The 24,447-nt window shown below is 41.8% G+C and overlaps 1 protein-coding gene across 2 annotated transcripts in view; it reads right to left on the minus strand.

Annotated features, from left to right (window-relative positions):
• Positions 1-3,285: 3,285 nt before the first annotated feature.
• The window catches only part of ZNF318 (zinc finger protein 318), a 33,617-nt gene continuing 12,455 nt past the window's right edge, over positions 3,286-24,447 (minus strand). The window contains exons 3-10 of one of the 2 annotated variants that reach the window (XM_068156780.1): positions 20,532-21,159; positions 17,989-19,419; positions 16,699-16,798; positions 15,699-15,985; positions 12,644-12,847; positions 12,065-12,164; positions 10,925-11,043; positions 3,286-8,552 (exon numbers count right to left, since the gene is read on the minus strand). In XM_068156780.1, coding sequence (XP_068012881.1) covers positions 5,172-8,552; positions 10,925-11,043; positions 12,065-12,164; positions 12,644-12,847; positions 15,699-15,985; positions 16,699-16,798; positions 17,989-19,419; positions 20,532-21,159 — 6,250 coding nt within the window. In that variant the 3' untranslated portion in view covers positions 3,286-5,171. The remainder of the gene's footprint in view (positions 8,553-10,924; positions 11,044-12,064; positions 12,165-12,643; positions 12,848-15,698; positions 15,986-16,698; positions 16,799-17,988; positions 19,420-20,531; positions 21,160-24,447) is intronic. The other variant, XM_068156790.1, reaches the window with a different exon arrangement.

Raw genomic sequence — 24,447 nt, forward strand, 5'->3', positions numbered from 1 at the left:
TTCCAACCATGTCTTTACCAGATAGCAATTACAGAGCTTTTCATATTCTTCACTGCCACCACTGCTCTGAAAGTATTATTTTGTTTCTATATTGAAATTAAACAGGGTGGTTTCCCAAGTAGTCCTTTTTCAGTGTGGCTTAGGGTCTGGCTAAAGCTCTTCTACACTGTTTGATTAGGAACTGAAAACATAACCTTGTGTGCATACTTTCCTGCCTGTAAACTGAAGATTCTTCAGTCAGCCCACTAGTAAAAGGGAACATCACTTTCTTTGAAGCAGCTCTGATACAGATTTTATCTTCTGCAGCTACTATACTTTCTTCACCACCTGCTAGAGCAATTCAGATGGCTCTGCTCTCTGTACCCCCAATTGCTGTGCAGCTTCATGGGAATTATTACAGCAGCTTGACTCATTTTACTAGAGCTTACAACTGGTAACATATGGTAATTAGCCTTCTCATCGCAAGCAACAAGACAGCCCAAGAAGAGGTGAGGTGAAGATCACAAAACAAAACCCAGAAATGAATACTAAATAGGATGTTAGGGGTTGGAAGTGACCTCTGGAGATCATTGAGTCCAACCCCCCTGCCAGAGCAGGACCATAGAATCTAGCACAGGTCACACAGGAATGTATCCAGATGGGTCTTGAAAGTCTCCAGAGAAGGAGACTCCACAACCTCTCCAGGGAGCCTGTTGCAGTGCTCTGTGACCCTCACAGCAAAAAAGTTCCTCCTCACGTTGAGGTGGAACCTCCTGTGCTGTAGTTTATATCCACTGCCCTTTGTCCTATCACAGGGTGCAACTGAGCAAAGCTTGTGCCCTCCTATGGAGACTTGGGTTTCTACTCTAAGGCAGAATAGAACAGTCTGCAGATGCATTATTTTGCTCAAATTGGTTACAACCAGGAACACTGAAAATAGCTAACAGAAAGGATAGTCTAGCAAACTGCATCTCTCTCCCTCTTCATACTAGAAAGAGGCAGAGGAGTCAAACAAACAAAGTAATTTGTATGGCTGGTTTATACTCCCACTGTGGTGGTATGTAGGCTGTTTATACTTACTCTATGCAGCATGCAGGAGATGACTGAATTCTGTCTTGGAGAATTATTTTACTCCCTTTATCTTTCTGTCATGTTCTGAAGGAGTAATAAACCAACATAGTATTACATGAAGTGCTACATAAAGACCTGTCTCATGTGAGCCCTTTGCACTAAAGAGATACAGTTTTATCATGCTTTGGGATGCAATGGTCTGGTGGATGGTTATGGGTTTGTGGGTTTTTTGGGTTGGTTTTGTGGGTTTTTTTGTGTGTGTGTGTGGGTTTGGTTTGCAGTAGTGTCCTCCCTACTCTAGTCATGAGGCCTGTGGTGACAGGTTGGACTCGATGATCTTTGAGGTCTCTTCCAACCTTAGGAATACTGAATAGTCCAAATTACAAACTCATTTGAAAAAAAAGAGATTTCTGCTATTTTTTGGGAAAAAAATAGTAACAATGCTGGTTAATACATTTCCTGCTCACATGCCACTTAGAAGTGTAAAACAAAGAAAGAAACAATTCCCCCCCAAAGCCTATCTGCTGCTTACTTAAAACTTATTCAGACAAGATTCCAGCAAGATTTACATGCCCAAGAAAGTAGCCTAGGAAAAAAAAGTATTGTATTTTGTCTAAAACATTACCTTTGCTTTTTACATTTTTTGCAAAGTGTAAATATTTGGAGGCTGTTTCTCTTTCCAAATGCAACCACAGACGTTAAAATAAACTGGAAGCTCTAAAAAGACATCTGGATGTGCAACAGACTGTCAGAATGCCAGGTACTTCTCCATGGGCCTTTTTTTCACTGTTTCTTACTAAAACTTGGTTTTGTTACAAACTTATCTGGGAGAAAGGTCTTCCTGCCAGTCACCAGCATGGCAAACTTAAGGCTGCAGCATCAAATGAAGGCTTAGAAGGTTGCCCAGGGAGGTGGTGAAAGGTGGTTTTTAAGACCAGGCTGGATGTGGTTCTGGGCAACCTGATCTAGTGGAGGGTGTCCCTGCCCATGGCAGCAGGGCTGGAACTAGATGACCCTTGGGGTCCCATCCAACCCTGACAATTCCATGACTCTGTAAGTCCTTTGAACTTATTAGGTGTTTGTGCCTGGTTTGAAGTAGCACAAAGAAAGCAACATTCAAACTAGGCTCATTTTCCTCCTATCAGCAGCTTTCTAAAAGTCAGGAGAAAAGCAACGTCTTATGCCTTATACAGCTTTTAGAGAACTAGGTCAGGAAGGAGAGGTAATGCTGCATTGCACCAATCAAACACACAAGTAAATCCCTTCCATTAACTCACCCCTCCTCCTGAGGATCTGGAGTCAGGAGTCCAAGGCCAGCCTAGAACTTAAGGCTTCCCAGTCAGTGCACTATGCTACAGCTCTGCCAGCACAGGGGACCAGTACAGTGGATAAATCATATACTGCATGCCTCTGGAAACCACAGCACACAAAAAAAAAACAACAAACAAACAAACAAAAAAACAACAAACACACATAAATAAAAAATATATGCCATTTCATAAAATTGCAAGTGTTAAAGCCTCTGTCTGCCAATCTGTCTAGATGTCATCATCTACACTATCTGTTTCATCTTTGTCCATTATAGCGGTTCCAGGAGTACCTTTTACTCCCACCTCAAAAAAAGACCAAATTAATCTTTCATCCAGTGTGGAAGAGAGAGCCCTCCTCCACTCAAGAACAGAAGAACAGTTATTTCAATAAAGGGTGTGATGAGAAGTACTACTTCATTTGTACCATAAGAAGCTTCAGCTTCTGGAAAGCTGGCAATAAATGTGGGGTAACAATTCCGTTTCTCCTTTGCAAAGCTCTTGCCTTCCCTGGGTGCTAGCTGCTCTCCATTCATGCCCAGACAGGGTCAGCACTACACCACCACTACTCTGAGATACAACTGTAGGAGAGTAGATAACTGATGTCCTTTCCCCTAAAACAAATCAAGAGTATGTCCTGCATAACACACACATAACACAACATTGAATGAAGTCATCTGAAGATGATTGTTCAAATTGTTTGCCATTGTGTGCACCAAGAACTTCACAAAAATGTGCAAAACAAAACTAACCATAAAGCATGTCTGTGTTCCAGAACAGCACCATCTAAAATGCAGAACTGAAAAAATGCAGCTTTCCCTTTAATAGCTCTTCCCTGCACTGATATCCCTCAATACAAGGCAGGCAAGAAACTCAGTTCCCTTCTTCTGGATTTACAAGGCACCAGGCACTTCACTGAATAAATTCAAAAGAAAATGGAAGGAAAAAAAGATTTAGATGTCAAATGTGTACAAATTAAACTCAGAGATATAATAATTTACAGAAGAAAACTGAGAAACAACTGCAAAGGACTTCTTTATAAACCAGAATTTAAGCAATCTCTACTCATTATACAACTCAATTTTGAAAGCATAAAAGCATGTCAAACCTTGATTTCTTTGGTTTTGACAGCAAATGGTTATTTGAAGAAAGTAGGGCAATGACTTCTAATATTCAATGCTTAACATTGTAAACACAGCTTGAAGAGCCTTTCCAAAATCCCTCTTCCCTTCTTAATTAGCTTTATAGTGATTTAACCATATAGACTGTATTTCCAATTCAGCTTAGATAATTCTTACATTTCTAATATGAAAACCACCGTAATGACTCTGAAAATGACTCCATGATGACTCATACCTTCTTCAGATACAGGCATGGAGATGGAAGAAAAATGGTGGGGTTTTTTTCCCTTCCAGAGGTCCACGTGCTGGTAATGAGTACAGAATATAAACTCTGCTTGTATTCTTCCCCCCCAAATGTCCCACCTTGAACTTTACACAGGACTGAGGATCCAAACTTCCACTGATGATGTTGACAGTAGTTCTTCCATTGACTTCAGCTGGGAATAAATCAATTTTTTACTGATCACGCTAACTGTTGAATATCTTCATCATCTACAGTTTCTCAATTTTATTAGGTACTACAGGAGTCAGAAATTAATTGAAATAAATCACTTTCCTTAAGAAAAAAGAAAATCAAAGGAAGTCTTGTTGACCACAATGTTTATTTTTTTAGCAATTTACAAATAAAAATGTTGTATTTATCCAAGCAAACACATTTAATACTTCAGTCTTCAACAAGCTATACAAATGAGAATCACCACATTAGAGCTTTTGATTGCTCAAGGACCATTCAGGGTAGGCATGCATGTGTCTACATCACATGAAGTGAGTCCAATTCCTGACACCAAGATTCTGATCTTCTGCTTCTTCAGAGCTGGTCAGCTGCTAAATGATTTAACACAAATAGTTACTGGATCACAATACAATGAAAGAAAGCCCATTTCAAATAACTTAAGTGACCTCAATATGTCTGGTCCAGGTGTCAGGCCACAGAGCCTTACCGATTAGTCTTCTTCTCCAGTCAGTCGGACAGATTTTCTCCCCTTGCTTAGTGATGTGGCATCCATACATGTGCTTATACAACACAATGGAACAGCTTAAGTACAGCTGTCATACAACAGTAATTACAAATCACAGACAGATAAACAAACAAACAAAACAAACTCTAATCACATTCTTGCATTTCAAACAATTAAAGCAAACAAAACCATGCATTACATTTTAAAGAAATTTTCAGCTTTAGCTCTTCTGCAAGTCTCCATTTTCCCAAGTTCTAAATTGCTGTTCTTGAGCTTGTCCCAGCAGCTGGGCTGCGTGGTGCTACAGACACAAACTGGGCGAGCTGGAAACTCTTCAGGAACGGTGAAAGAATAAAAGCTTCCAAAATAAACAACAAGGACGCACACATTATAAATGAGAGATTCCATTTTAATAGCAGTGTAGAAAAGAAATTGGCAAAAAAAATTCACATGAGAAAACATTTTACACAATTAATTATGTACAGAATAAAGTATGTATCTACTTCCAATGATGCAAGTTTGACTTCAGTCGAGTCCTACTACAGGATGCAAAATACACCCAAATCCCTCAGCTAGAACAAAACAATAAGAAACAAAACAAAACAAAACAAAAACAAACCAATCAACAACAAAAAAAAACCTCAAACCAAAACCAAAAAACCCCACCAAACATATACATAATCCCAGCTCAGGCTCCTCAAATATTGGGACTGGCCAGGTTCACTTTAACCACTTCAACCCACTGGGCTTTCTGCTACGCTTTCAGCGATTTCTGAATCTGTTGTAGATTCCAAGCTACTATCAGCAGTTTCTATTTGCTCAGTCTTCTTGCTCTGGATGGCGCATACTCCCTTGGCTCCTGAGCCACATTCCTTTCCCTGTGTTTCTTTAGCCCCAGGAAGGACAGTTTCCACACATCCAGAAGCCTGACTTTCTGTGCTGCCTCCATCACAACTCAGTGATGGCATTTCAACAGCACCACCTTTGTTCTCTTCTACTTGCAGAAGGATCTCAGACATAGGTGAAATGCCCTGCATTTCTAGAACTGGCATGGCCACTTCTGTAGTGTTACTGTCTGAGGACTGCAACCCAAGCTGTGGCAGAGCTGTCTGAGAAATCTGTGTGCAAAATTTATCTTCCTGACTATCAGAAGTCAGTGTAGCAAAATCAGTAATCTCTGTTTCATCTACTGTTTTTCCAGTGCCCAACTTCTTAAGTTTATCAGACTCCAGTCTAATGGATGCAACAGTTTCTACTTTTGAAACTTCTGCATTCTCATTTGAAAGTCCCACTGTAAGGACGTTGAAGCATTCCTTAGGATCTCCCAAACTGAAATCAGTGCTTTTAAACTCAAGCTCTGCTTTCTGGGAAGGAGTCTTACTGTGTTTTACATCCTCTGATGTCAAAGAAACTTTCTCGCTATCCACATGAACTTTTTCAGAGAGACTTTCTGATTGTTCAGTGTTCAGTCCCAAGTGAGCGGTATTCAGAAGAAAGTCATTGGCTGCTGAGTTTCTTATAACCTCATGCTTTGTTTCTGAGGAGTGGACAGCTTCTTCTGAAAGATGCTTCCTACGGAAATTTGCTGATAAAGCAACTACTGGCCCTTGGACAAGATCAGAGTGAACCCTAGGAAAGCCTCCAGTCCCTACCTCTTTTGCATCTCTCTTGATAAAAGCACTACCTAACGTTGCATCAGATCCCGTGCAGCCTAATGTTTTTTTATCAACTTCAACTGCTAATTCTACACTGGATCTGGGTTCAACAATGTTTGCAGAGCAAGCATTGCCCAACTGTGCAACTTCCTGCTTTTGGGTTTGGTTATCCAATAGTGCATGGTCTGAGGGTTCAGGTCCAACTGTTTCTTGAGCTTCTAATATGCTACTTCTAGTTTCTGTTTCGGCAAGGTATGTGTCTGGCTGTACCTCTGTCAATTCTGAAGCACTAACTTCATTAGAATCAGTTTTTACTTCTGCATTTGGAGTACCTGGTAGATCACAGCTACTTTCAGAACAAGAACAGGTTGTGATGATCTGCTCTTCTCCATTACTAGTTCTGGGAGTGTCCCATTCACTTCTTGTCAATTCTAAAATCCTATTTTGTGTTTCTGAAGTTCGGGGAGCTTTGTCAAGGACTCCTGGCTGAGGTACACTTTTCAGTTTTATAGGTCTTAAGGAGGCATCAACAGAATTCTGCTCTGTCATTACTGCTGCTAAAGCTTTTTCTTTTGAAATGTTTTGAGAATCACAAAGTAAGTCTGGACTATCAGTTTCCAAGTGAGTTCTACAGTTATCACTTAGCCTTTCCTCCTCCAAATGTGCACTTCCCAAATTTTTAATTTCATTCTGTGTTTCAGGTAACAAAGTCTTTGGGTGTAAGGTAAGCTCAGCCTTTACCGCTTGTACTTCCCAGTCTTTCATGTCCGTATCTTTCTTCAAGGAACCAGGAACATCTGTGTTAGTAACTGCAGTTTTATTTGTGTTTTCCTGTCCAACTTTCTTTTGGACCTCTGTTTTCTGTAAATCACTGAGTTCTTGAGTGTCTGCTTGCTCTCTGCCTCCTATATCCACAAGTCCAACATCAGAAGCAGTTTTTGTTTCTGGAAATTCTGTGACCAACATTTCTGGTAGCTGAGGCTGAAGTGATTTCTTGTTCACTTCAGCCTGATTCTCACCAAGAACACAACTTTCTGTTACTTGATTATTACACTGGGAGGAACCTTCCTTCAATTCAGTCTGAACATCTATTGAAAGAGGAGTCTGCAATTTTTTACCTACATCTTTCTGAATACCATTTTCAGTGTCACAGTTCATCCCATTAGGACATATTAAAGTCTCTGAAATACGAGTTTTCTCCAGTTCTGAGCTATTCTCAGCTGAGTGGCCTTGGCTAATGTCAGTAACCACATTCTGAGAATCCTCTTTCAAGGAGGATGAGCTGTTATTTCTTCTAGGGTTTGCAGATAAGTCTGCAGGTTTAGTTAGATTAGAGTTGTCTCCATTTGGAAGAACAGAACTTGCAAGCTTGCTGTCAGCCGAACTCTTTCCACCACTACTGTAGAAAATATCATAGAGATCTTTAGCATTAGCTGTGGCCAAGCAAGAGTTTCGTTTCTCTACTTTTTTTGCCTGGTCACTGAAAGCAGTTGAAGGTGGTAGTGGAGGAGGTCTCACAGGCGTTGCCAGCATTGTCTGTTCACTTTCAGATACACCTGGAGCTACTTCATCTGCAGGGATGACAGCTACCTGCTGGACTGCTGGTGGATGAGGAGGGGGAGGTGGTATATCAGAGGTTGGAGAAGGCCTGCTGTTCTCTGCTTCTTTCAGATCCTCCTCTGCCCCTTTTAAGATTACTTCTTCTCCTCCAAAAGCTTTTGAAATGATATCTGGAGGCAGCAGCAGATCTGCACTGGTTTCTTTTACAACAGGTAGTGGTTTGGTGGTTGCTCCAGAGGATTTTATGGATAAAAAGGTGTTCAATGGTGCTGGTTTGCTAACTGTTGTAGCAGTAGTCTTCCTGAAAATCATGGTGGGGACTGGTAGGTTGGGTAGAATTTTTGTTGACGTTGACGTGGAAACCACTGGTGTCCATGAGCTAGTGTGTGGAATAACAGTTTTTCCAGACAGCTTAATTTCAATGGGCTTGACATGGAGTTTCCCAGACTGACACTTGTTCTCTTCTTTGTTTCCTTCTGTAGTCTCTTCCTTTGGAACAGCACCCCCTGGGGTTTTATCCTCTCTCTCAGTCTTTTTCCAGCTGAATTTCCCAAAGGAAGTCTGGCTTGGTGATTCCTTTTTGGATTCCTCTTTCTTTTCTTCTTTTTTCTCCTCCTTATCTTCCTTCTTCAGCTTAAGCTTGATACCCATTTTTTGTCCAGAAGAATCTGTTTTGTCTTGAGTTTCACTAGTCCCTTCTCCAAGTTCTGGGATGGGATTTGTGTCATCTTTCTTTATTACTTTTGGTTTCTTCTCATCCTTCGCTTCTTTCTGTTTCTCAACTAGCTTCCGTTTCAGCTCATTCTGCCGCCTGCGCTCTGTTTCCAGAACTACAGCCAATCCAGCCTGACGGTCCAGATTTCTCCTCTCTTCATAGAGAGGGTTTTCATCTATGTATTTCTGTGGAAATAAATGGCACAAATTTAGCCATTTTTTCTGTTAAAATAACAAAATAAATTCTACTCTTGACCTGTTCAGTAAAGGCTACCTCAGTGCTAAAAGAGCAGAGAACTTCATCCTACCAAGAAAAGGAAGTGCTACAAACTCCACACTATAACGTGAATCGAGTGGTGGCTTGCAGCAGTGGTTTCACTTTACGGAAGAGTTTGAAAATCATCACTGGGTCTTAAACACCATTTCAACCTCATGCAGATGAAAGATTAGTCTCTGTGTAATGGAAAGTTCTGCTTATTTATTTCTGTAGAATGTACTGAAGATAACCAAACACATTACTCTGAGGAGTCTAGAATAGAATAGAATAAACCAGGTTGGAAGAGACCTTCAAGATCATTGTGTCCAACCTATCATCCAACGCCACCTAATCAACTAAACCATGCAACCAAGCACCCTATCAAGTCTGCTCCTGAGCACCTCCAGTGATGGTGACTCCACCACCTCCTCAGGCAGCCCATTCCAATGGGCAATCACTCTTTCTTTTTCCTAACCTCCAGCCTAAACCTCCCCTGGCACAGCCTGAGACTATGTCCTCTTGTTCTGGTGCTGGTTGCCTGGGAGAAGAGACCAAACTCTGCCTGTCTACAACCCCCCTTAAGGTAGTTGTAGAGAGCAATAACGTCACCCTTGAGTCTCCTCTTCTCCAGGCTAAGCAACCCCAGCTCCCTCAGTCTCCAAACCCCTCACCAACTTTGTTGCCCTTCTCTGGACACATTCCAGCAACTCAACTTCCCTCCTAAACTGAGTGGCCCAGAACTGGACACAGTACTCGAGGTGTGGCCTAACCAGTGCAGTGTACAAGGGCAGAATGACCTCCCTGCTCCTGTTGGCCATACTGTTCCTGATGCAGGCCAGGATGCCATTGGCCCTCCTGGCCACCTGGGCACACTGCAGGCTCATGTTCAGCCTACCATCGACCAGCACCCCTAGGTCTCTCTCTGCCTGGCTGCTCTCCAGCCACTCTGACCCCAGCCTGTAGCACTGCATTGGGTTGTTGTGGCCAATGTGCAGAACCCAGCACTTGAATGTGTTAAATCTCATGCTGTTGGATTCTGCCCATCTGTCCAGCCTGTCGAGGTCCCTCTGCAGAGCCTCTCTACCCTCCAGCAGATCAACTCCTGCCCCCAGCTTGGTGTCGTCAGCAAATTTACTGATGATCGACTCAATGCCCTCATCCAGATCATCAATAAAGATGTTAACGTGCACAGGGCCCAGCACTGATCCTTGGGGCACACCACTAGTGACTGGCTGCCAGCTGGATGTGGCACCATTCACCACCACTCTCTGGGCTCGGCCATCCAGCCAGTTCCTAACCCATCGCAGTGTGCTCCCGTCCAAGCCATGGGCTGACAGTTTGGCTAGGAGTTTGCTGTGGGGGACGGTGTCAAAGACCTTGCTGAAGTCCAGGTGTCTACCTGGACATCCACAGGCCTCCCCACATCCACCAGGTGGGTCACCTGCTTGTAGAAGGAGATCAGGTTGGTCAGGCAGGACCTGCCTTTCCTAAATCCATGCTGGCTGGGCCTGATCCCTTGGCCATCCTGTAAGTGCTGTGTGATTGCACTCAAGATGACCAGTTCCATAATCTTGCCTGGCACTGAGGTCAGGCTGACAGGCCTATAATTCCCTGGCTCATCCAACCGGCCCTTCTTGTGGATGGGCATCACATTGGCCAGCTTCCAGTCCTCTGGGACCTCTCCAGTGAGCCAGGACTGCTGGAAAATGATGGAGAGCGGCTTGGCCAGCTCATCTGCCAGCTCTCATCCTAGGATGGATCCCGTCTGGTTCCATGGACTTGTGGGGATCCAAGCAGCTGAGCAGATCTCTAACTAACCCTTCCTGGAACAGAGGGAAACTATGCTGCTCCCTGGCTCCTCCTGCCAGCTCTGCAGGCCAGCTGTCTGGAAGATGTTCTGTCCTGCTAGTAAAAATTGAGGCAAAGAAGGTGTTAAGTATCTCTGCCTTTTCCTCATCCTTTGTTACAACGTTCCCCTTCATGTCCACCAAGGAGTGAACATTGTCCTTGCCCTTCCTCTTGCTATTAATATATTTATAGAAGGACTTTTTGTTGTCCTTCACAGCAGAGGCCAGTCTAAGCTCCAAATGTGCTTTTGCCTCCCTAATTTTCTCCCTACAAGACCTAGCAACATCCTTAAATATTCTATGGGTTGCCTCACCTTTCTTTCAAAGATGATACATCCTCTTTTTGTCCCTTAGTTCTTTTAGAAGTTCATTGCCCAAATTCTTCAGGAAAGGAAGGCAAAACAAGTAGAAGCTAATACAAGGAATGACTCACTGCTAGTACACCAGTTACCAACCTTGTATTTCTCATTGTGGGGATGACTTTTCACATGCTGTTCTGCTGAGATTTGATCTCCAAAAAATTCATGACAGAGCTGGCAATAATATCCAGTGATGGGAATCAGAAACTCAGAGCCTGAAAAGGCCGGAAAAAATGATCAGAGAGATAAAACTTTAAAAAGGCCAAGTTCTTAACAAAGCCAGATTATTATATCAAAAACAACAGCAATACCTCCAGCAGTGTTCCTTTTGTAACAGTTAATGCTGCTTTCCTTACATTTACAGTATGGGAAACACCACTACCAGAAACAAACACATAACGTGAAAAAGCTCAATACTATGATTCAAAAAACTATTTTGGTACTCTCTATCACATTTAGGATAACCTCTATTCAAGTAGGTTAAAGTTTTCTACAGTCTTAATGTATTTTACGTATCTGTGGTGGTGTCTGCTCAAATACTAAACGTCTAGTTTGTAAGAAAAACACATGTATTTTCACTGAAGCTCAGCAAGACTACATCTTTGCTCCTACACAAACAACTGCAGTTATCCAACAATGCAGATTTTTTTTTAGTGGGAACTACTAGAAGTATGTAACATATAAACTGAGATTGATCGCTGGCAGGCCTATTTGGACATTCAGATTTTAAATACTATATTACCTTTCAAATCACTTTGCAACCCCTTTCCGCATAACTTTCTCAGATTCTCTGTATCCATGCTCTATCAGGTACTCATCAGAGATTTTTCAGGGGCACCTCTACTAAAAATGTATTGAATGGAAGACTCTGTTGCAAGATTGTGTGGAGAACTGCATAAATCTGCCCAGACACTGCAAGCTCTTGTAGTAGTTTTCTGAATTCTAGTATGTCAGGAAAAATCACCTTGAAACTACACTGGGAAAAGAAGGCAAAATAAAAAACTAAACTCTTAAAAAGAAAAGAAAGAACTATTCTATGTTTCTCTGCACTCTGGCTTCATGATCTTTTTCTACAAGAACAAATTGAAAATTAAATTGCTTGCCTTTTACCTAATAATATAATGTCTATATGTGCTGCTGTATCAAGGCAAAATTTTCAAATTCCTTTCTCTAAGCAAGTGGAACCTGCTGAAGGGCAAAGGATGAAGATACCGAAGTTAAAAAGCATTTACATACCTTTGGCGGGAACAGTTATCTTATCAATGCGTTTTATGGAGTCTTGTTTGGTCTCACTCTGGGTCTTCGATGCCCAAGGTCTGTTGTAAGGATCCAGGGTCTATTTGCACAGTGACAGAGGCATACAGGCTCATGTATTACACTAGCAAGGCAAATACACTTGTCTTTTCCCTTTTTAACATCCTTTCAGAACACTGAACATTAACATCAACGTGCAAATCTTTACAGGAAATATGTTTTCCTCTCTTTCCCCTCCCATTTGGCAATTTACAATGAGAAAATAACCTGTGAGAAGCGTAGAATGCAAATCGTAGCAAAGAGCAAGTAAACATATGAAACACAAATATCAAACGCTAGTTCCTGAGCAAACTGAACACAGGCCCCATTTACACTAGTCAGAACACACCGGTGGATGTACAAACTGCTCAAGTCCAACATTAGGGAAAAGGCATTCGATAAGCAACTTCTTGGGTTATTTACTTCAGGTTTTCTTGTAAAACGTAGTTCTGTGGTGTATGTTCTAGTGCCAATATTTACAGCAATATGAAATGCACTTAGTGAAGGAAGCCTGCAACATACCTGTCTATGTTTCTTATTATGCATGTGTGTGAAAAAGTCAAACATGGTCCCGCAGATGGTATTGCAGTCTTTACACCAGTGGTTTCCTGCATCATAATATTCATAAATATTGGCCAGCTGGAAAGGATGTTTGGAAGACTGTGAAGATGACTCTGCTGGCTTCGGGCTTCTACCTCTGGATTTTTCATTAGTAGTTTTTGATTCCTAAATTGAACAAAAGGAAACACTTCTCTAAGACAAAGCAGGACAGACATAATGCTCTAGAACTCAGAACCTGCCTCCAGCAGAAGCCACACACAACAAAAAATAAAATAAAATACATCACCTGCTGTTCAGCGCCCAGGCTAATTCCACTGTTTCAGAGAGCTGGTATTGCCGACTAAGATGCTACGTGGCCGCAGTGAAGAGCTTCCAATAAGGCTCCCAGATGTAATGGCTGGATGGTTGTAGGTTATCAAGGAACCAAATGAATACATTCCCTATGGCATGCACCCTTCTCCCTTTATGGCTTTCACATAAAGATCTGAATAGTTACCATACTAGCCAAACAGTGCCCAGAATGGGTCCCCTAGAAGCATTCAGAATTTACTGTAAAAGTAGCTTGAATGAAAGCAGAGTGAAAAAGGAAGTAAAAATTAGTTGACTGAAAGTATTTAACTCAATCAGCTTTATCAGATTATTTGAGAGTTGCTGAATTCTCCACAAGACTTGTTGCTTAAAAGCAATAGAAAGATGGTGTTTTGCTAATTACCTAAGTATATATGGTGAAGCATCTTGTGATTTAAGCGTGTGATATTTGCACTTACACTGGTTTGTACAGAAAGACGCCATGCAGTGATACACAGACATTTCAGATCTCTAGCTAAAATGAATACTAAACTAACACTGCAGAGTAGCAAAGAATCCCTGAAATAGACTATGAATTAGTCCTGCTACTTTAAACTACAATTGTACTAGATGTATTTTGAGTTTTGAATTACATTTTCAACAGCTGAAAGCCCATTATGTTATCATTGCTAATCTTCCTGGCAGCCTGGAAAGAAGAGCATGTAAACTTATCAGACCTGAATTGGTTGCATGATTTCCAAGTTATTCACTACTGGCGCTGAATAAATTTACTTCAGCAGATTCAATATTGTTAAATAACATCTGTGTTACTTGAAATTCCTTTTGACCAACCCAGACAGATTCTCACCTATTAACAGTACCCCACACAGCATACATTGTAAATCAAACAATGAAGAGACACTTTGTCCACTCAGTCCACAGACACCCATATCCCAATACAATCCCGTTCTTTGTAGCAGAGTAGGAAGTGACCCAGTGAATAGTTGTATATATTCTGTCTGCAAGAACATAGCAAAGCTGACATTCTCTTAAAAAGATTGCCTTATGATCTGTAGGAAGTGCATGGAAGGATGCTCATAATGACTGAGAAATGTCACTGTTTATGCTATTTACAGACATACACACACCCACCAATACTGTAAAAATATTCTCTCAATCAGAACTTTAGAAAGACAATGTTTCATATACAGACAGGTGACAGCCAACCTTTAACCTCAGTTTGTGCTCAACCCCAACTCAAAGATGCCTCTATAAATTTGAACTACTTAGATCCCAGAAGGGACAGTCTGTCTGTTTGGTACCCGGTTAGCATTACCTCTGCACTCACTATGTGACCACACACACAGAGCAGGGCACCACAAGGCAGTTTGCACATAAGCAGAAAGACAGACATTTCTGAAATTAGGTTGGCAGAGTCAACCTATCTCAGTGTCAGAAGACCTGTACCACCTTTGTTTTCATTTAAAAAAACTTAATCAGAATTACAAGGTGAATCTTAAAAGACTAAAGGCAGTGTTCTACGTACCTACAGGTATCAGAAAATACTAAATGTTCTTGGTCAGAACTTAGAATTCTCCATGTTAATTAAGGAGCTATGAAAAGGGGATCAAATCATTATGAGTTTGGTTGATACAAGCAACAAAAGGTAAAATAATGAAAAATAAATTCACATATGCCATATCTCAAGAAAGGAAAGCAATATAATTTAATGTGTTGTAAGGTTTAACAGACGTTGCCTACTTTAGTTTCACGACGTGGTGACTGAAACAGATTATTTGCAAAAGTGGATACTGAGTTTCAGTGATGTTTTAACAACAAAACCAAAAAATAAAAGCAAGCCTTAAAACAAAAGACATCTAATGGGTTCTCTGAACCAGACCATGGTGAAACATAAGGGGAAGTTTACAGGACACACAAATTTGCATGACCTTGTAGGAAATGCTTCCTACCCTACTAACATTTTCCTCTGCAAAAAATACACAGTAAGGTCTACACAAAGAGCATCCACCATCTCCCATCAGCAATTTCTATTACATATTTGAATAAACGTCTGAAAAAACAAGATAATTAATCTCCTGAATACATGTAAAACCTTTCAGATGTTGCTATTATACCCTACTTCCAAAGTAAAAACTATCTTCAGGAACACCATAAGCTTGTTGTGGAATACCCAGCATTCAGTATCATAAACTATGTTAGAGATACCATACTGATACATACTGACACTTCCTAAGTGAGAACATGTAACACGTACATAATAATCATGTTAAGGTGATTACAGTAATAAATCTTGTGATTTGTCAATACTATCACCCAGTGAGATCAAAACACTCCAAACTTGTGTCAAGGTTTGCTACTACAAACGTTCCTCCTTGATAGGCTATGCCAAAAACATTGCAGAGAAGTCTGTCCTCCTGGTAAGGCATTGAGACTGAACAGCTACAAACACTCATGATACTGTTCAATTGTCATCTCATCAAAACCAAGATCAAAAGCAGCAAGTGGTACTGAACTGCACAAACCCTGAGGGAAATTATAAACATTAATACACTGACTCTCACCTGCATGCACCACCAAAAACAGTGTATGAGATGTGATAACAACTGACACCAAATAATCCCCTAGTTAATGTTTGGGAGTAGCTGTCTCTGCAATGCCCTGTTCTCTTAGTGGGAAAATTATTAGCACACAAGTGAGAAGACTTTACCTTGTTGGAGGAAGATGTTTTCTCTGGACCTTTCGCGTTCTCTGACTTGTTGTTCTTTTCCGAGGAATCTTTGGTTTCTACAGGTGGTTTCCGGGGTTTTTCAAATATGTTAATCCCCAGGATTTGTGCTACTTTGTCAAGCTCAGACTGCTTCTTGTCAGCTGCATCAGATTCTTTATGCAGCTCTGAAATCTCCTTCACAATGTTCTCTTGCAGTCTATTCACCTCAACCAACAAGGGGTCTTTGTGTCCATCTTTCTCACGACGTTTTTTCCTCAACATCTCTCCTGAGCCAATTCAAGGAAGTAGAAGAGTTGAAATGCAACAGGAAAATAGTCTTAAGATCTGCACAACTATTCCAGCAACAAGTAAAATATCGATATTATAGGTAAATTTTGACTAGGTAGTGGTAAAGATGACTGTCAGATACAGCAGCACTAATCCACCTCTGTAAGGATTGGTTTAACACACAGCCCTAACAGAGGCACATTTCATTATCCCTATTTCCTTGTATGACTAAACACGCAAAAATTAATCATGCAATCTAACCTGAAAGTATCATTTTCCAAAGCTGAGAAAAATTACTATTTTCTTGGATGGAACAGAAGTTTTAAAAATAAGTTAGCTCTATCTAGAGAGGACTTTTCCTTCTCCAAGTAAGACTCATCTATGAAAAATTGGAAGGCACAATGACATGCCTTCAGTTTCTATTTCTCACTTCTCTTAAAAAGCCTTAAAATGCACAAACTGCAATAGATTTAACTTATCAAGCTGCCAAAGATGCAAGAGCAAGCTTCAGCATAACAGTCAAATTTTGACATAATTAGTTTTAATACAGGAATTATGTCAGTGTTTTCTTATGCTCTGCATTTCCACGGGTATTAAAATATTAAACTATAGACTATTATTATTTTGGTCTTCACTTCTCCTACCATGTATTAGAACTCGTGATACAACCCACTGGAAAAAAAATTGTCCTGGAGTGAGGAATGCACTGTACCTTGCTGCTTACGAAGCCTGTCCAGCTCAGTCTTGAGGTAATAAAGCTTCTTTTGCCGTGCTTCTCGTTCATTCTTCAGTTTTTCTCTCTCTTCTATAACCTAAACAGATTGGAAGGAGACCAGATTTACTTCTTCTCGCAACACAAGTGAATCAGTCTCGCAAGAATGACAGCAAGACCTCAGTTTGTCAATCACAGAACACTGCTCACTATCTTCAAAACATTAATGAGAATTCTAACACAACAAATACAACACTTCCTCTGCATCTGCAGGTAGCTTTATCATATGCTCACACTTCAACCCTACATGAATACCTTTTTTGGTTTTTTGGGCAGCCTATTCCCCAAAAATGCTTGTTTTATTGCACTTCAGTTCAGCCAACTATCTCTAAAGGGTTGAGCAAGATCACTGCCAAACAGCTCTTCACAACTCATGCAGTATCTCTACAGCTAGCATGTTCCATTAATGACAAAAGACTTTACAGCCCTTCACTTTGCCTCTTGCTTTCACTATGGCCAGTTTTAGGTATTATTTAGGCTTCTACTTCAATCTTATCGTAACTGTATCACTAAATATATTTTGCAGGCATAATAATCCAAAATTAAACACCTGGATGAAGTTTGTTGCTTGCTCAAAAACATGAAGCATGAGGAGCTCATCAATCTGCCAGTCTCTCATTCTGGGTTTTCTTACAACACAGAAGCATCAACTGGAAAGTGCCAGTTTTTATACTACAAGCCATCCAAACAATCAAGAAAAAAAACCACACACAAAAATCACCCCTGCACACTAAGCCCAAGACAAGGACATCTGCAGCGTAGACAAAGCCCTAGAAGTTGTGCCAAGATGCATAGCTGAGCATATCTGTGCTGGGTTTGGCTGAGATGTTTTTAGTTCTACACATAGCATCTTTCACAGTGTTTTGCAGTGGTAGCTAAGGGAAAGAAGGAAGTGGAGGCCATTCATTAATGCCATTCATCATCTGGAGCAACCACTACACGTACTGAAGTCCTGCTTCCCAGGGAGTGGCTACAGAATATTTTTGTTTGCTATTGTTTCCACACACAGCCTTTGCTTTTGCCTTATTAAACTGCTTTTATCTTTACTCACAGACCTCATGCTATTTTTCCTCTTCCTTGCTCATCTATGAAGCGGAGTGATAGAGCAGCTTTGGTGGGCATCTGGCCCCCAGCCAGGGCCAAACCATCACAATATCTGAAGAGGAAAAGCTTTAACCCCAGCAATCAAACAGTCTAACATATTTTGATGTATCAGAACAGGTAACATACCTTCTGTTTTTGAGTGGCACGATTTTTTTCATCTGATATCTTTTCTGTGGTATTTTTGAGAGGATGTGAAGACAGACGAGGGGGCACTTTGGAATGAGTTGGAGTCGTAGGGACATGAACGAGCACAGAACCATCTCTTTTTAAATCAGGAACATCCTTCCTCATCGAGACTGTCTCAATCACGCGAAGGTTGGGACGCGTGGGGTTTGCTGGCATGGCCATAGTAAGAAGACCATGAGTTTCTGGCAGTGTAGGATTAGGCTGCTGGGCAGGGGGGTACACGGGCCAACTAGGTGCTGCATACGCCATATAGTGCCCATACGCATCATATCCTGGAGGAGCCATTGTGGGAGGTGGATAGTTCTGAGGCATTTGAGCAGCAGTGAACTGAGAATAGCTGGGAATTTGGTATTGGGAGATAGAAGTTGGTGTGGGCGGTAAACTAGCAGGAGCTGGTGGAACTGAAGGAATGAGAGAAACAGAAGAGACAGCAGGAAGAGGCTGTTCTGGTGCACGTGGAGGTATATCCTGTCCCACTGGCTGGTTCTTAGTATATTCAGATTTCTGAAGAGAAGATGCATCTTTAGACTGCTGGAAAGAAGCAGGAGGTGACGTTGAGCACTGCTGGCCTGACTCAGGAGAACGAGTGTCGCTCCGGCTGCGACAAAAGTCCCAGGGGTCCAGCCTGCGAGGATCTGAAGAGCGACGATCAGGAGAACAAGATGCCAACTTTTTGCCATGAAGGCGTTCCTGGGTACGAACAGCCAGTTTCCCAATTTCAGCGACACCAATGTCAAGTCCAATGGTTTTGAGTAGGTCATGGATCTTCGCATACTCAGCATTAGGCTCTTCTAAAGGATCCAGCTTGGCAGCTGGAGCAGAAGAAGGTGGGCTCAATTTCTGATTTATTATCTCATTACCACAACTCACTGGGGGCTTCTGAAGGGGAAAAGATTCCATTTTGCTGTCTTCATCCTCATCACCATAAAGAAATTTCTCTTCATCCTCAATGTCAGGAAAACTACGCCTCCTCTTCTCCTGTGCACTGACAGAATCAGCCATCATACCCAGAATTCGAGAGAAACCACTGCCATCCTGACTGGCCCTCTCATGAGGCAGCAGGAAGTCAGTATGGCGATCCCCAAGCTCTGCTTTGGGTTCTACCTTTTCCTTATGACTTAAGAAGCTCCCAAACTTCTCTTCAAATGTGAAACTGTCTTTGGGAGCCCCAGAAAGTGGACTCCAGTCATATAAACTGTCATGCAACCCCTTGTTTGCAGATTCCACAACAGAATCTTTGTTAAACCGTTTGAGAAAGTTCTCCACTTCAGAGGCAAAAGGAGCAGTGTTGTTGCTCTGGGGCAAAGACGAATGACTAGAAAGAAGAGGAAGATCCTTGCTGGGATCCAGACTGCTTGAAAAGCCCTCAGGCTGAAAGAGAGAGAGGTTACTATTTACTACAGCACCTTCCGAGGCGACTACGCACCTTACTGAATAAAGGAACATGTTAATTTCTCCTTGAGTTCACAGCTGAAAAAGTGTTAGAAAAAACAATATAAAATTGAAAGAGAACACAGAAGGTTACAAAACAAGTTGCCTAATGATTTTGCAATGTCAGGTCCAACAATGAATGGTTATCTCAGAGAATACACAAAATCACAATTATATTTAATTACTTTTTACAACCATAAGAGCTGAAACTTTTAAACTGAAACACCACAACATAGTTTTGGTTATTCTTTGAGCTTAATCAAAGAATTTCAACAGCTTAAGACAAGTAAAACCAACTGCACTGAGGTTATTCCCAGTCACTTCTTCACACAGGCATAACTAATGCCATGTTAAATAAGATTTCCAATCACAGGTATAGAACAGGATCTCAGTATTAGAGCAGCTCTCGAGATTAAACAAAATCCCTGTCAAATCAACACTGATCAGCACAACATAGGAAGATCAAAAGTGATGCCCTGAAAAATGAGAAAAGTCAATTTATCACCACGGTTGCAAACACTCATCTTTCTTTTGCTCTAATTTTGAGACTCGGTATAGCTTGGATTGCAGTTAAGTAGGGTTAACCCCCAGCCTACAGTCCAAAGGAGGAAAAATGAAGAAACTTGAACATGTTTTTAGCCACAGGTATTCGGGATTAGACAGCTCTCAAGGTCTATAAAGAAACTAGAAAGGGGCACTCTGAGCAGCAGAGCACTTGTTCCTGATCAATGTCCCGACTGCCTGTGGTACAAAAAGACTCAGCTTTCCTATAAAAGCTGACCCAGATCTCAGCATCTTGGGCTCAAATTCAATAAGGGTATTTTATTCTGACCCAGATTTTACAAGTATACATGATTCTTGATTAAATGGATTCACCATTTAAAGTTTCTCATGCAGTCCTTACTTGTATAGGCCTGCAAAGAGACATCTGCACTCTCAAATATAGGAAAATGGAGATTTGTCTTTTCTATTTTGGAAATCAAACTAATATTCTGTACCATTAAAACACTGGTTTGGAAAGCAAAAAACACATAGACAAATGGAGATCAAACCTGAATAGGAGATTCTACTTCCATCTCCACTCGTTTCTTCAAAATAGATTTTTTGGGCATGGATGGGATTTCCTCAGGCCTATATGTATACCGAGGCTCAGAAGTCTGTAGTGTGTTAGTCAGGCCAGGGATCACATAACCACTTTCTGAAACATCATGATTCAAATTTCTACTACGCTCTTCCTCTTCTCTTTTCCTCCTTGCACGGTCAAGCTCTCGGAATTCTTCATTCAGGTACGATGGGCTCTGGCTTCTGCTGTGGCTTCGTCTGCGATAGTTTCGTGTTCCTGATGAGAAACCCTGATGCTCTCCACTCGTAACATGCATCTTCTCATCCTTTTCATATCGTGGACGCTTTATTTCTCGTCCCCTCTCTTCTGGCCTTGATGGGTAGGAGGGCTTCCTGAGTTTGTCACCATCTCTATCAGAACTGTGAGGCAGCTCTTCTCGACGACCATAATGTGGACTATAATCTGAACGATGAAGGAAGACATCTCGGTTGCGGTAGTCTTCATCATGTCTCATGATGAAGGGACTTGAAGGTGGATCTTCATGCGATGGGTATCTCTCAAGGCCTCGAGGACATGAGAGGCCTCTGTTGAATATTGGGCCATCGGCCATATCATCCCTGTGTAAGAGAAGCACAGAATAAATGTAAGTACTTAAGTCAGAGTAAACTAAGTCTGGTTCTTACTCAAGAGTAAGAAATGTTCAAATTAGTTTCAGAATAACACCTGCATCACTAAACAGAGGCTGTACTTTATGTACTTAAAGGCAAAGTAGAGAAATAGACTTATTCCTAATGGTACAATACATCCCTCCTAGGAAAGTCACCTGCAAACACAGTGACATGAACAATGACTGCAGAAGGAGAGCCTTGAAAAATTGACTTGATTTATTTTTGTGAAAGAAACAGATTGAATATTGGAGAAAAAAAAAACCATCTTAGTGTCATATTTCAGATCACAATCCCTTTTTTTCTCACCTCTCCCAGCAAGACAGCAAGGTCACATTTCTTATAAATTATTCAAAGGACAATTTAGTTTCACACTGGCAAAATGCAACCAGATCCTCTTTTTATCTTCAGCTGTGGACAAATTCTAGCAACATTTTCTGTTGCAACAGATCTGTAGACAGGACTGTCACTAATCACATGAACTGCTATACCCAAAAAGTGCAGGTTTTATATATCTACAAGCCATGGCTAGTAACAGCATGTGGTGAAGAGGTTATTAAATTTGTGAATATGAATTTATTAATTATGAAAATATTATTTTATTAATTATCAAACTATTAATAACCGATGAATCACCAACTTAAATACATGTTCTAGTGCACGTTCGTGAAATAGATTCCACAACTGGCTTAGTGTTATGATTATAACGTAATTGAACTATCTATAAACTCTTTCTGTATTTATATGACGAAGGGTGCAGTTCCGCCGCTTGGCCACTAGATGGAGACTCGGCGGGACGCGGGCAGCTTCTGGCTATACACAGCAATATTACAATCTTTCTGTGCGTCAGCGCTTACTCTGCTAGACGCGGATACTTTGAACTGAGTGCTAGTGGATGAAAAGCACGTGGAAGATATTCAATTCCCTTCAGACAACAGGGATCGGTCCTGGACGGGGTCGGTCCGTGGGGTCGGCCCTCAGAAGTCGGCTCGCACGGCGGGGCGGGACGACGGTGGCCGGTAGATGGGCTCGAACGACGGAAGCAGGCAAAGCTACGGGGGTCGGCCCAACCACGGCGGTTCTCGGGGCTGATGCAAACAGCCTCGGGGAGAGAATGCGGCTGCGTTAGGCGGCGGATTCTCTTTACCGAACTTAAAGGAGCAACAGGACTCTCGTAGTGGTCCCGGGTTCAGTGGAATATAGGCACGAACAATGCTTTGGTTTTCCCTGAGATTCACGGGGCTCAGAGCGGCACTCGGCGGCTCCTCAGAGCAGCACTCGGCGGCTCCTCTCCCGCTACGGCGGGGCTAGGCATACGTGGACTCGGTTATCAATCGAGTCCCTTCTCCCCGGCAACTGGGCAGATCTTACCCTCGGGGGTCAGTCCAGTCCTCCGGTGGCACGATGGGCTATCCCGGTCGGCACGGCTGGCTGCAGCAACGCTGAGCTCCTCAGGCTCAGCGAAGGTCCTCCCTCTGGGCTTCTTAACGATGCATACGCTTCCAGTATGCGTGCATGTATAACAGAAGCTAACAACAATAAGCTCAATGGCAAAGGCTGCAGCTCGAGAGTTACTCTCTCGAGCAACCACAGAGAAAAAGTGAACGAGGGGGCAACGTGTTCACCAACTGGGGTGATACTTATAGATTCCTCGAGGCTGGGCTTGACCAATGGGCACTCTCATAAACAACTGGCTTCAGCCTATAGAAAGCGTGAAGCTAGAGTTATGTCCATACTTGGTGTCAGCACGAGCGTTGCATGCGCTGGGTGCGTGCAAGCCTGGCTAATGCCTTGGCTTTTGTCTTCCTCCTGGAGGGAGGGGGAACTTGCCCACATGCTGGGACAAGATTCAGTATCAGGGCATAATGTGCCTTCACCACACAGCATCACTCAGGGGAGACCTTATTGCTCTCTACAACTACCTGAAGGGAGGTTGTAGACAGGCAGAGGTTGGTCTATTCTCCCAGGCAACCAGCACCAGAACAAGAGGACACAGTCTCAAGTTGCACCAGGGGAGGTTTAGGCTGGAGGTTAGTAAGAAATTCTACACAGAGTGATTGTCCATTGGAATGGGCTGCCCAGGGAGGTGGTGGAGTCACCATCATTGGAGGTGTTTCGGAGGACACTTGATAGGGTGCTTGGTTGCATGGTTTAGTTGATTGGGTGGTGTTGGATGACAGGTTGGACATGATGATCTTGAAGGTCTCTTCCAACCTGGTTTATTCTATTCTATTATTACACACAGTGGATGTGCAACTGTCACAATACCAGAATGACTAGCTACTTATCTCTTGGAGTATCTTCTTTTGGACCAATTCCTATGCACATTTCCAATTAGGAGTACTCTTAACTAAGGCCTTTTTCCCCATCCCTAAAAACTTTTCTAGGACCATTCTTCAGATGAGGCAGAAACAAACCAAATCACTTTCAAATTACCAGCTGCCTCTTTGTTTTTTTCACTCACAGGTGTTTAAAAAATCTATGAAGATCCTCCAGGAATTGGAAGCAAATGTATTCTTAAGTGAAGTCAATGGGACAGAATACCTAGAGAAATATCTTTCTTGAGTCATCGAGACGTTGACTTGAGACAAATTACATATAATTGTCTGAATCCTCTAAAATCACCTCCTCCTACTCAGAAAATTCCCTCCACAGATCTGAGAAGGGACTAATCAAGTTATACCAGACAACATCTTTAAGAGTTTTACAGATAAATTACAGTCTCCATTTTTACAGACATAAACACACATGGTCTTTTTCCTGAGTATTTTCGCAGTTTACACATGCATATTTAAGAACAAAACCAACACACAACCTCAGTTTATTTCTAACTTGCACCACTGCAAATGATTTCATGTTAATAGACGCCTTATCAGTCCAAACATCTTGCAAGTTTCCAGCTAACTACACACATCTACCCCCTTCAAAAGCACAAATGTATCCCAAAAGTAGCTGGAATTAAATTTCATACACAAACATTGCTGTTCACAGCCTACATAAGGTAACATTTATCTCCAGTTTCACCTGTTAAACCTACAGAAGTTACCTGAACACACCTGGTGGAGTAAGGGATGTATTTCACCACACACCTCCATCTGATTTTTGTGCAAGTAACTTGCATGCGTGCTTGCCAGTTGTCGCCTACAATTCAAATGCGCTGATTGCAGTCACACAGAAGAAGGAATATTTAATCATTCTTTGGAAAGAAAGGAAAATCACACCTACTATATTTGGGACTGG

Source organism: Melanerpes formicivorus, unplaced genomic scaffold (assembly GCF_026170545.1).
Source record: "Melanerpes formicivorus ecotype bairdi unplaced genomic scaffold, bMelFor1.0.p_v2 SCAF_2, whole genome shotgun sequence".
Taxonomy (NCBI): domain Eukaryota; kingdom Metazoa; phylum Chordata; class Aves; order Piciformes; family Picidae; genus Melanerpes; species Melanerpes formicivorus.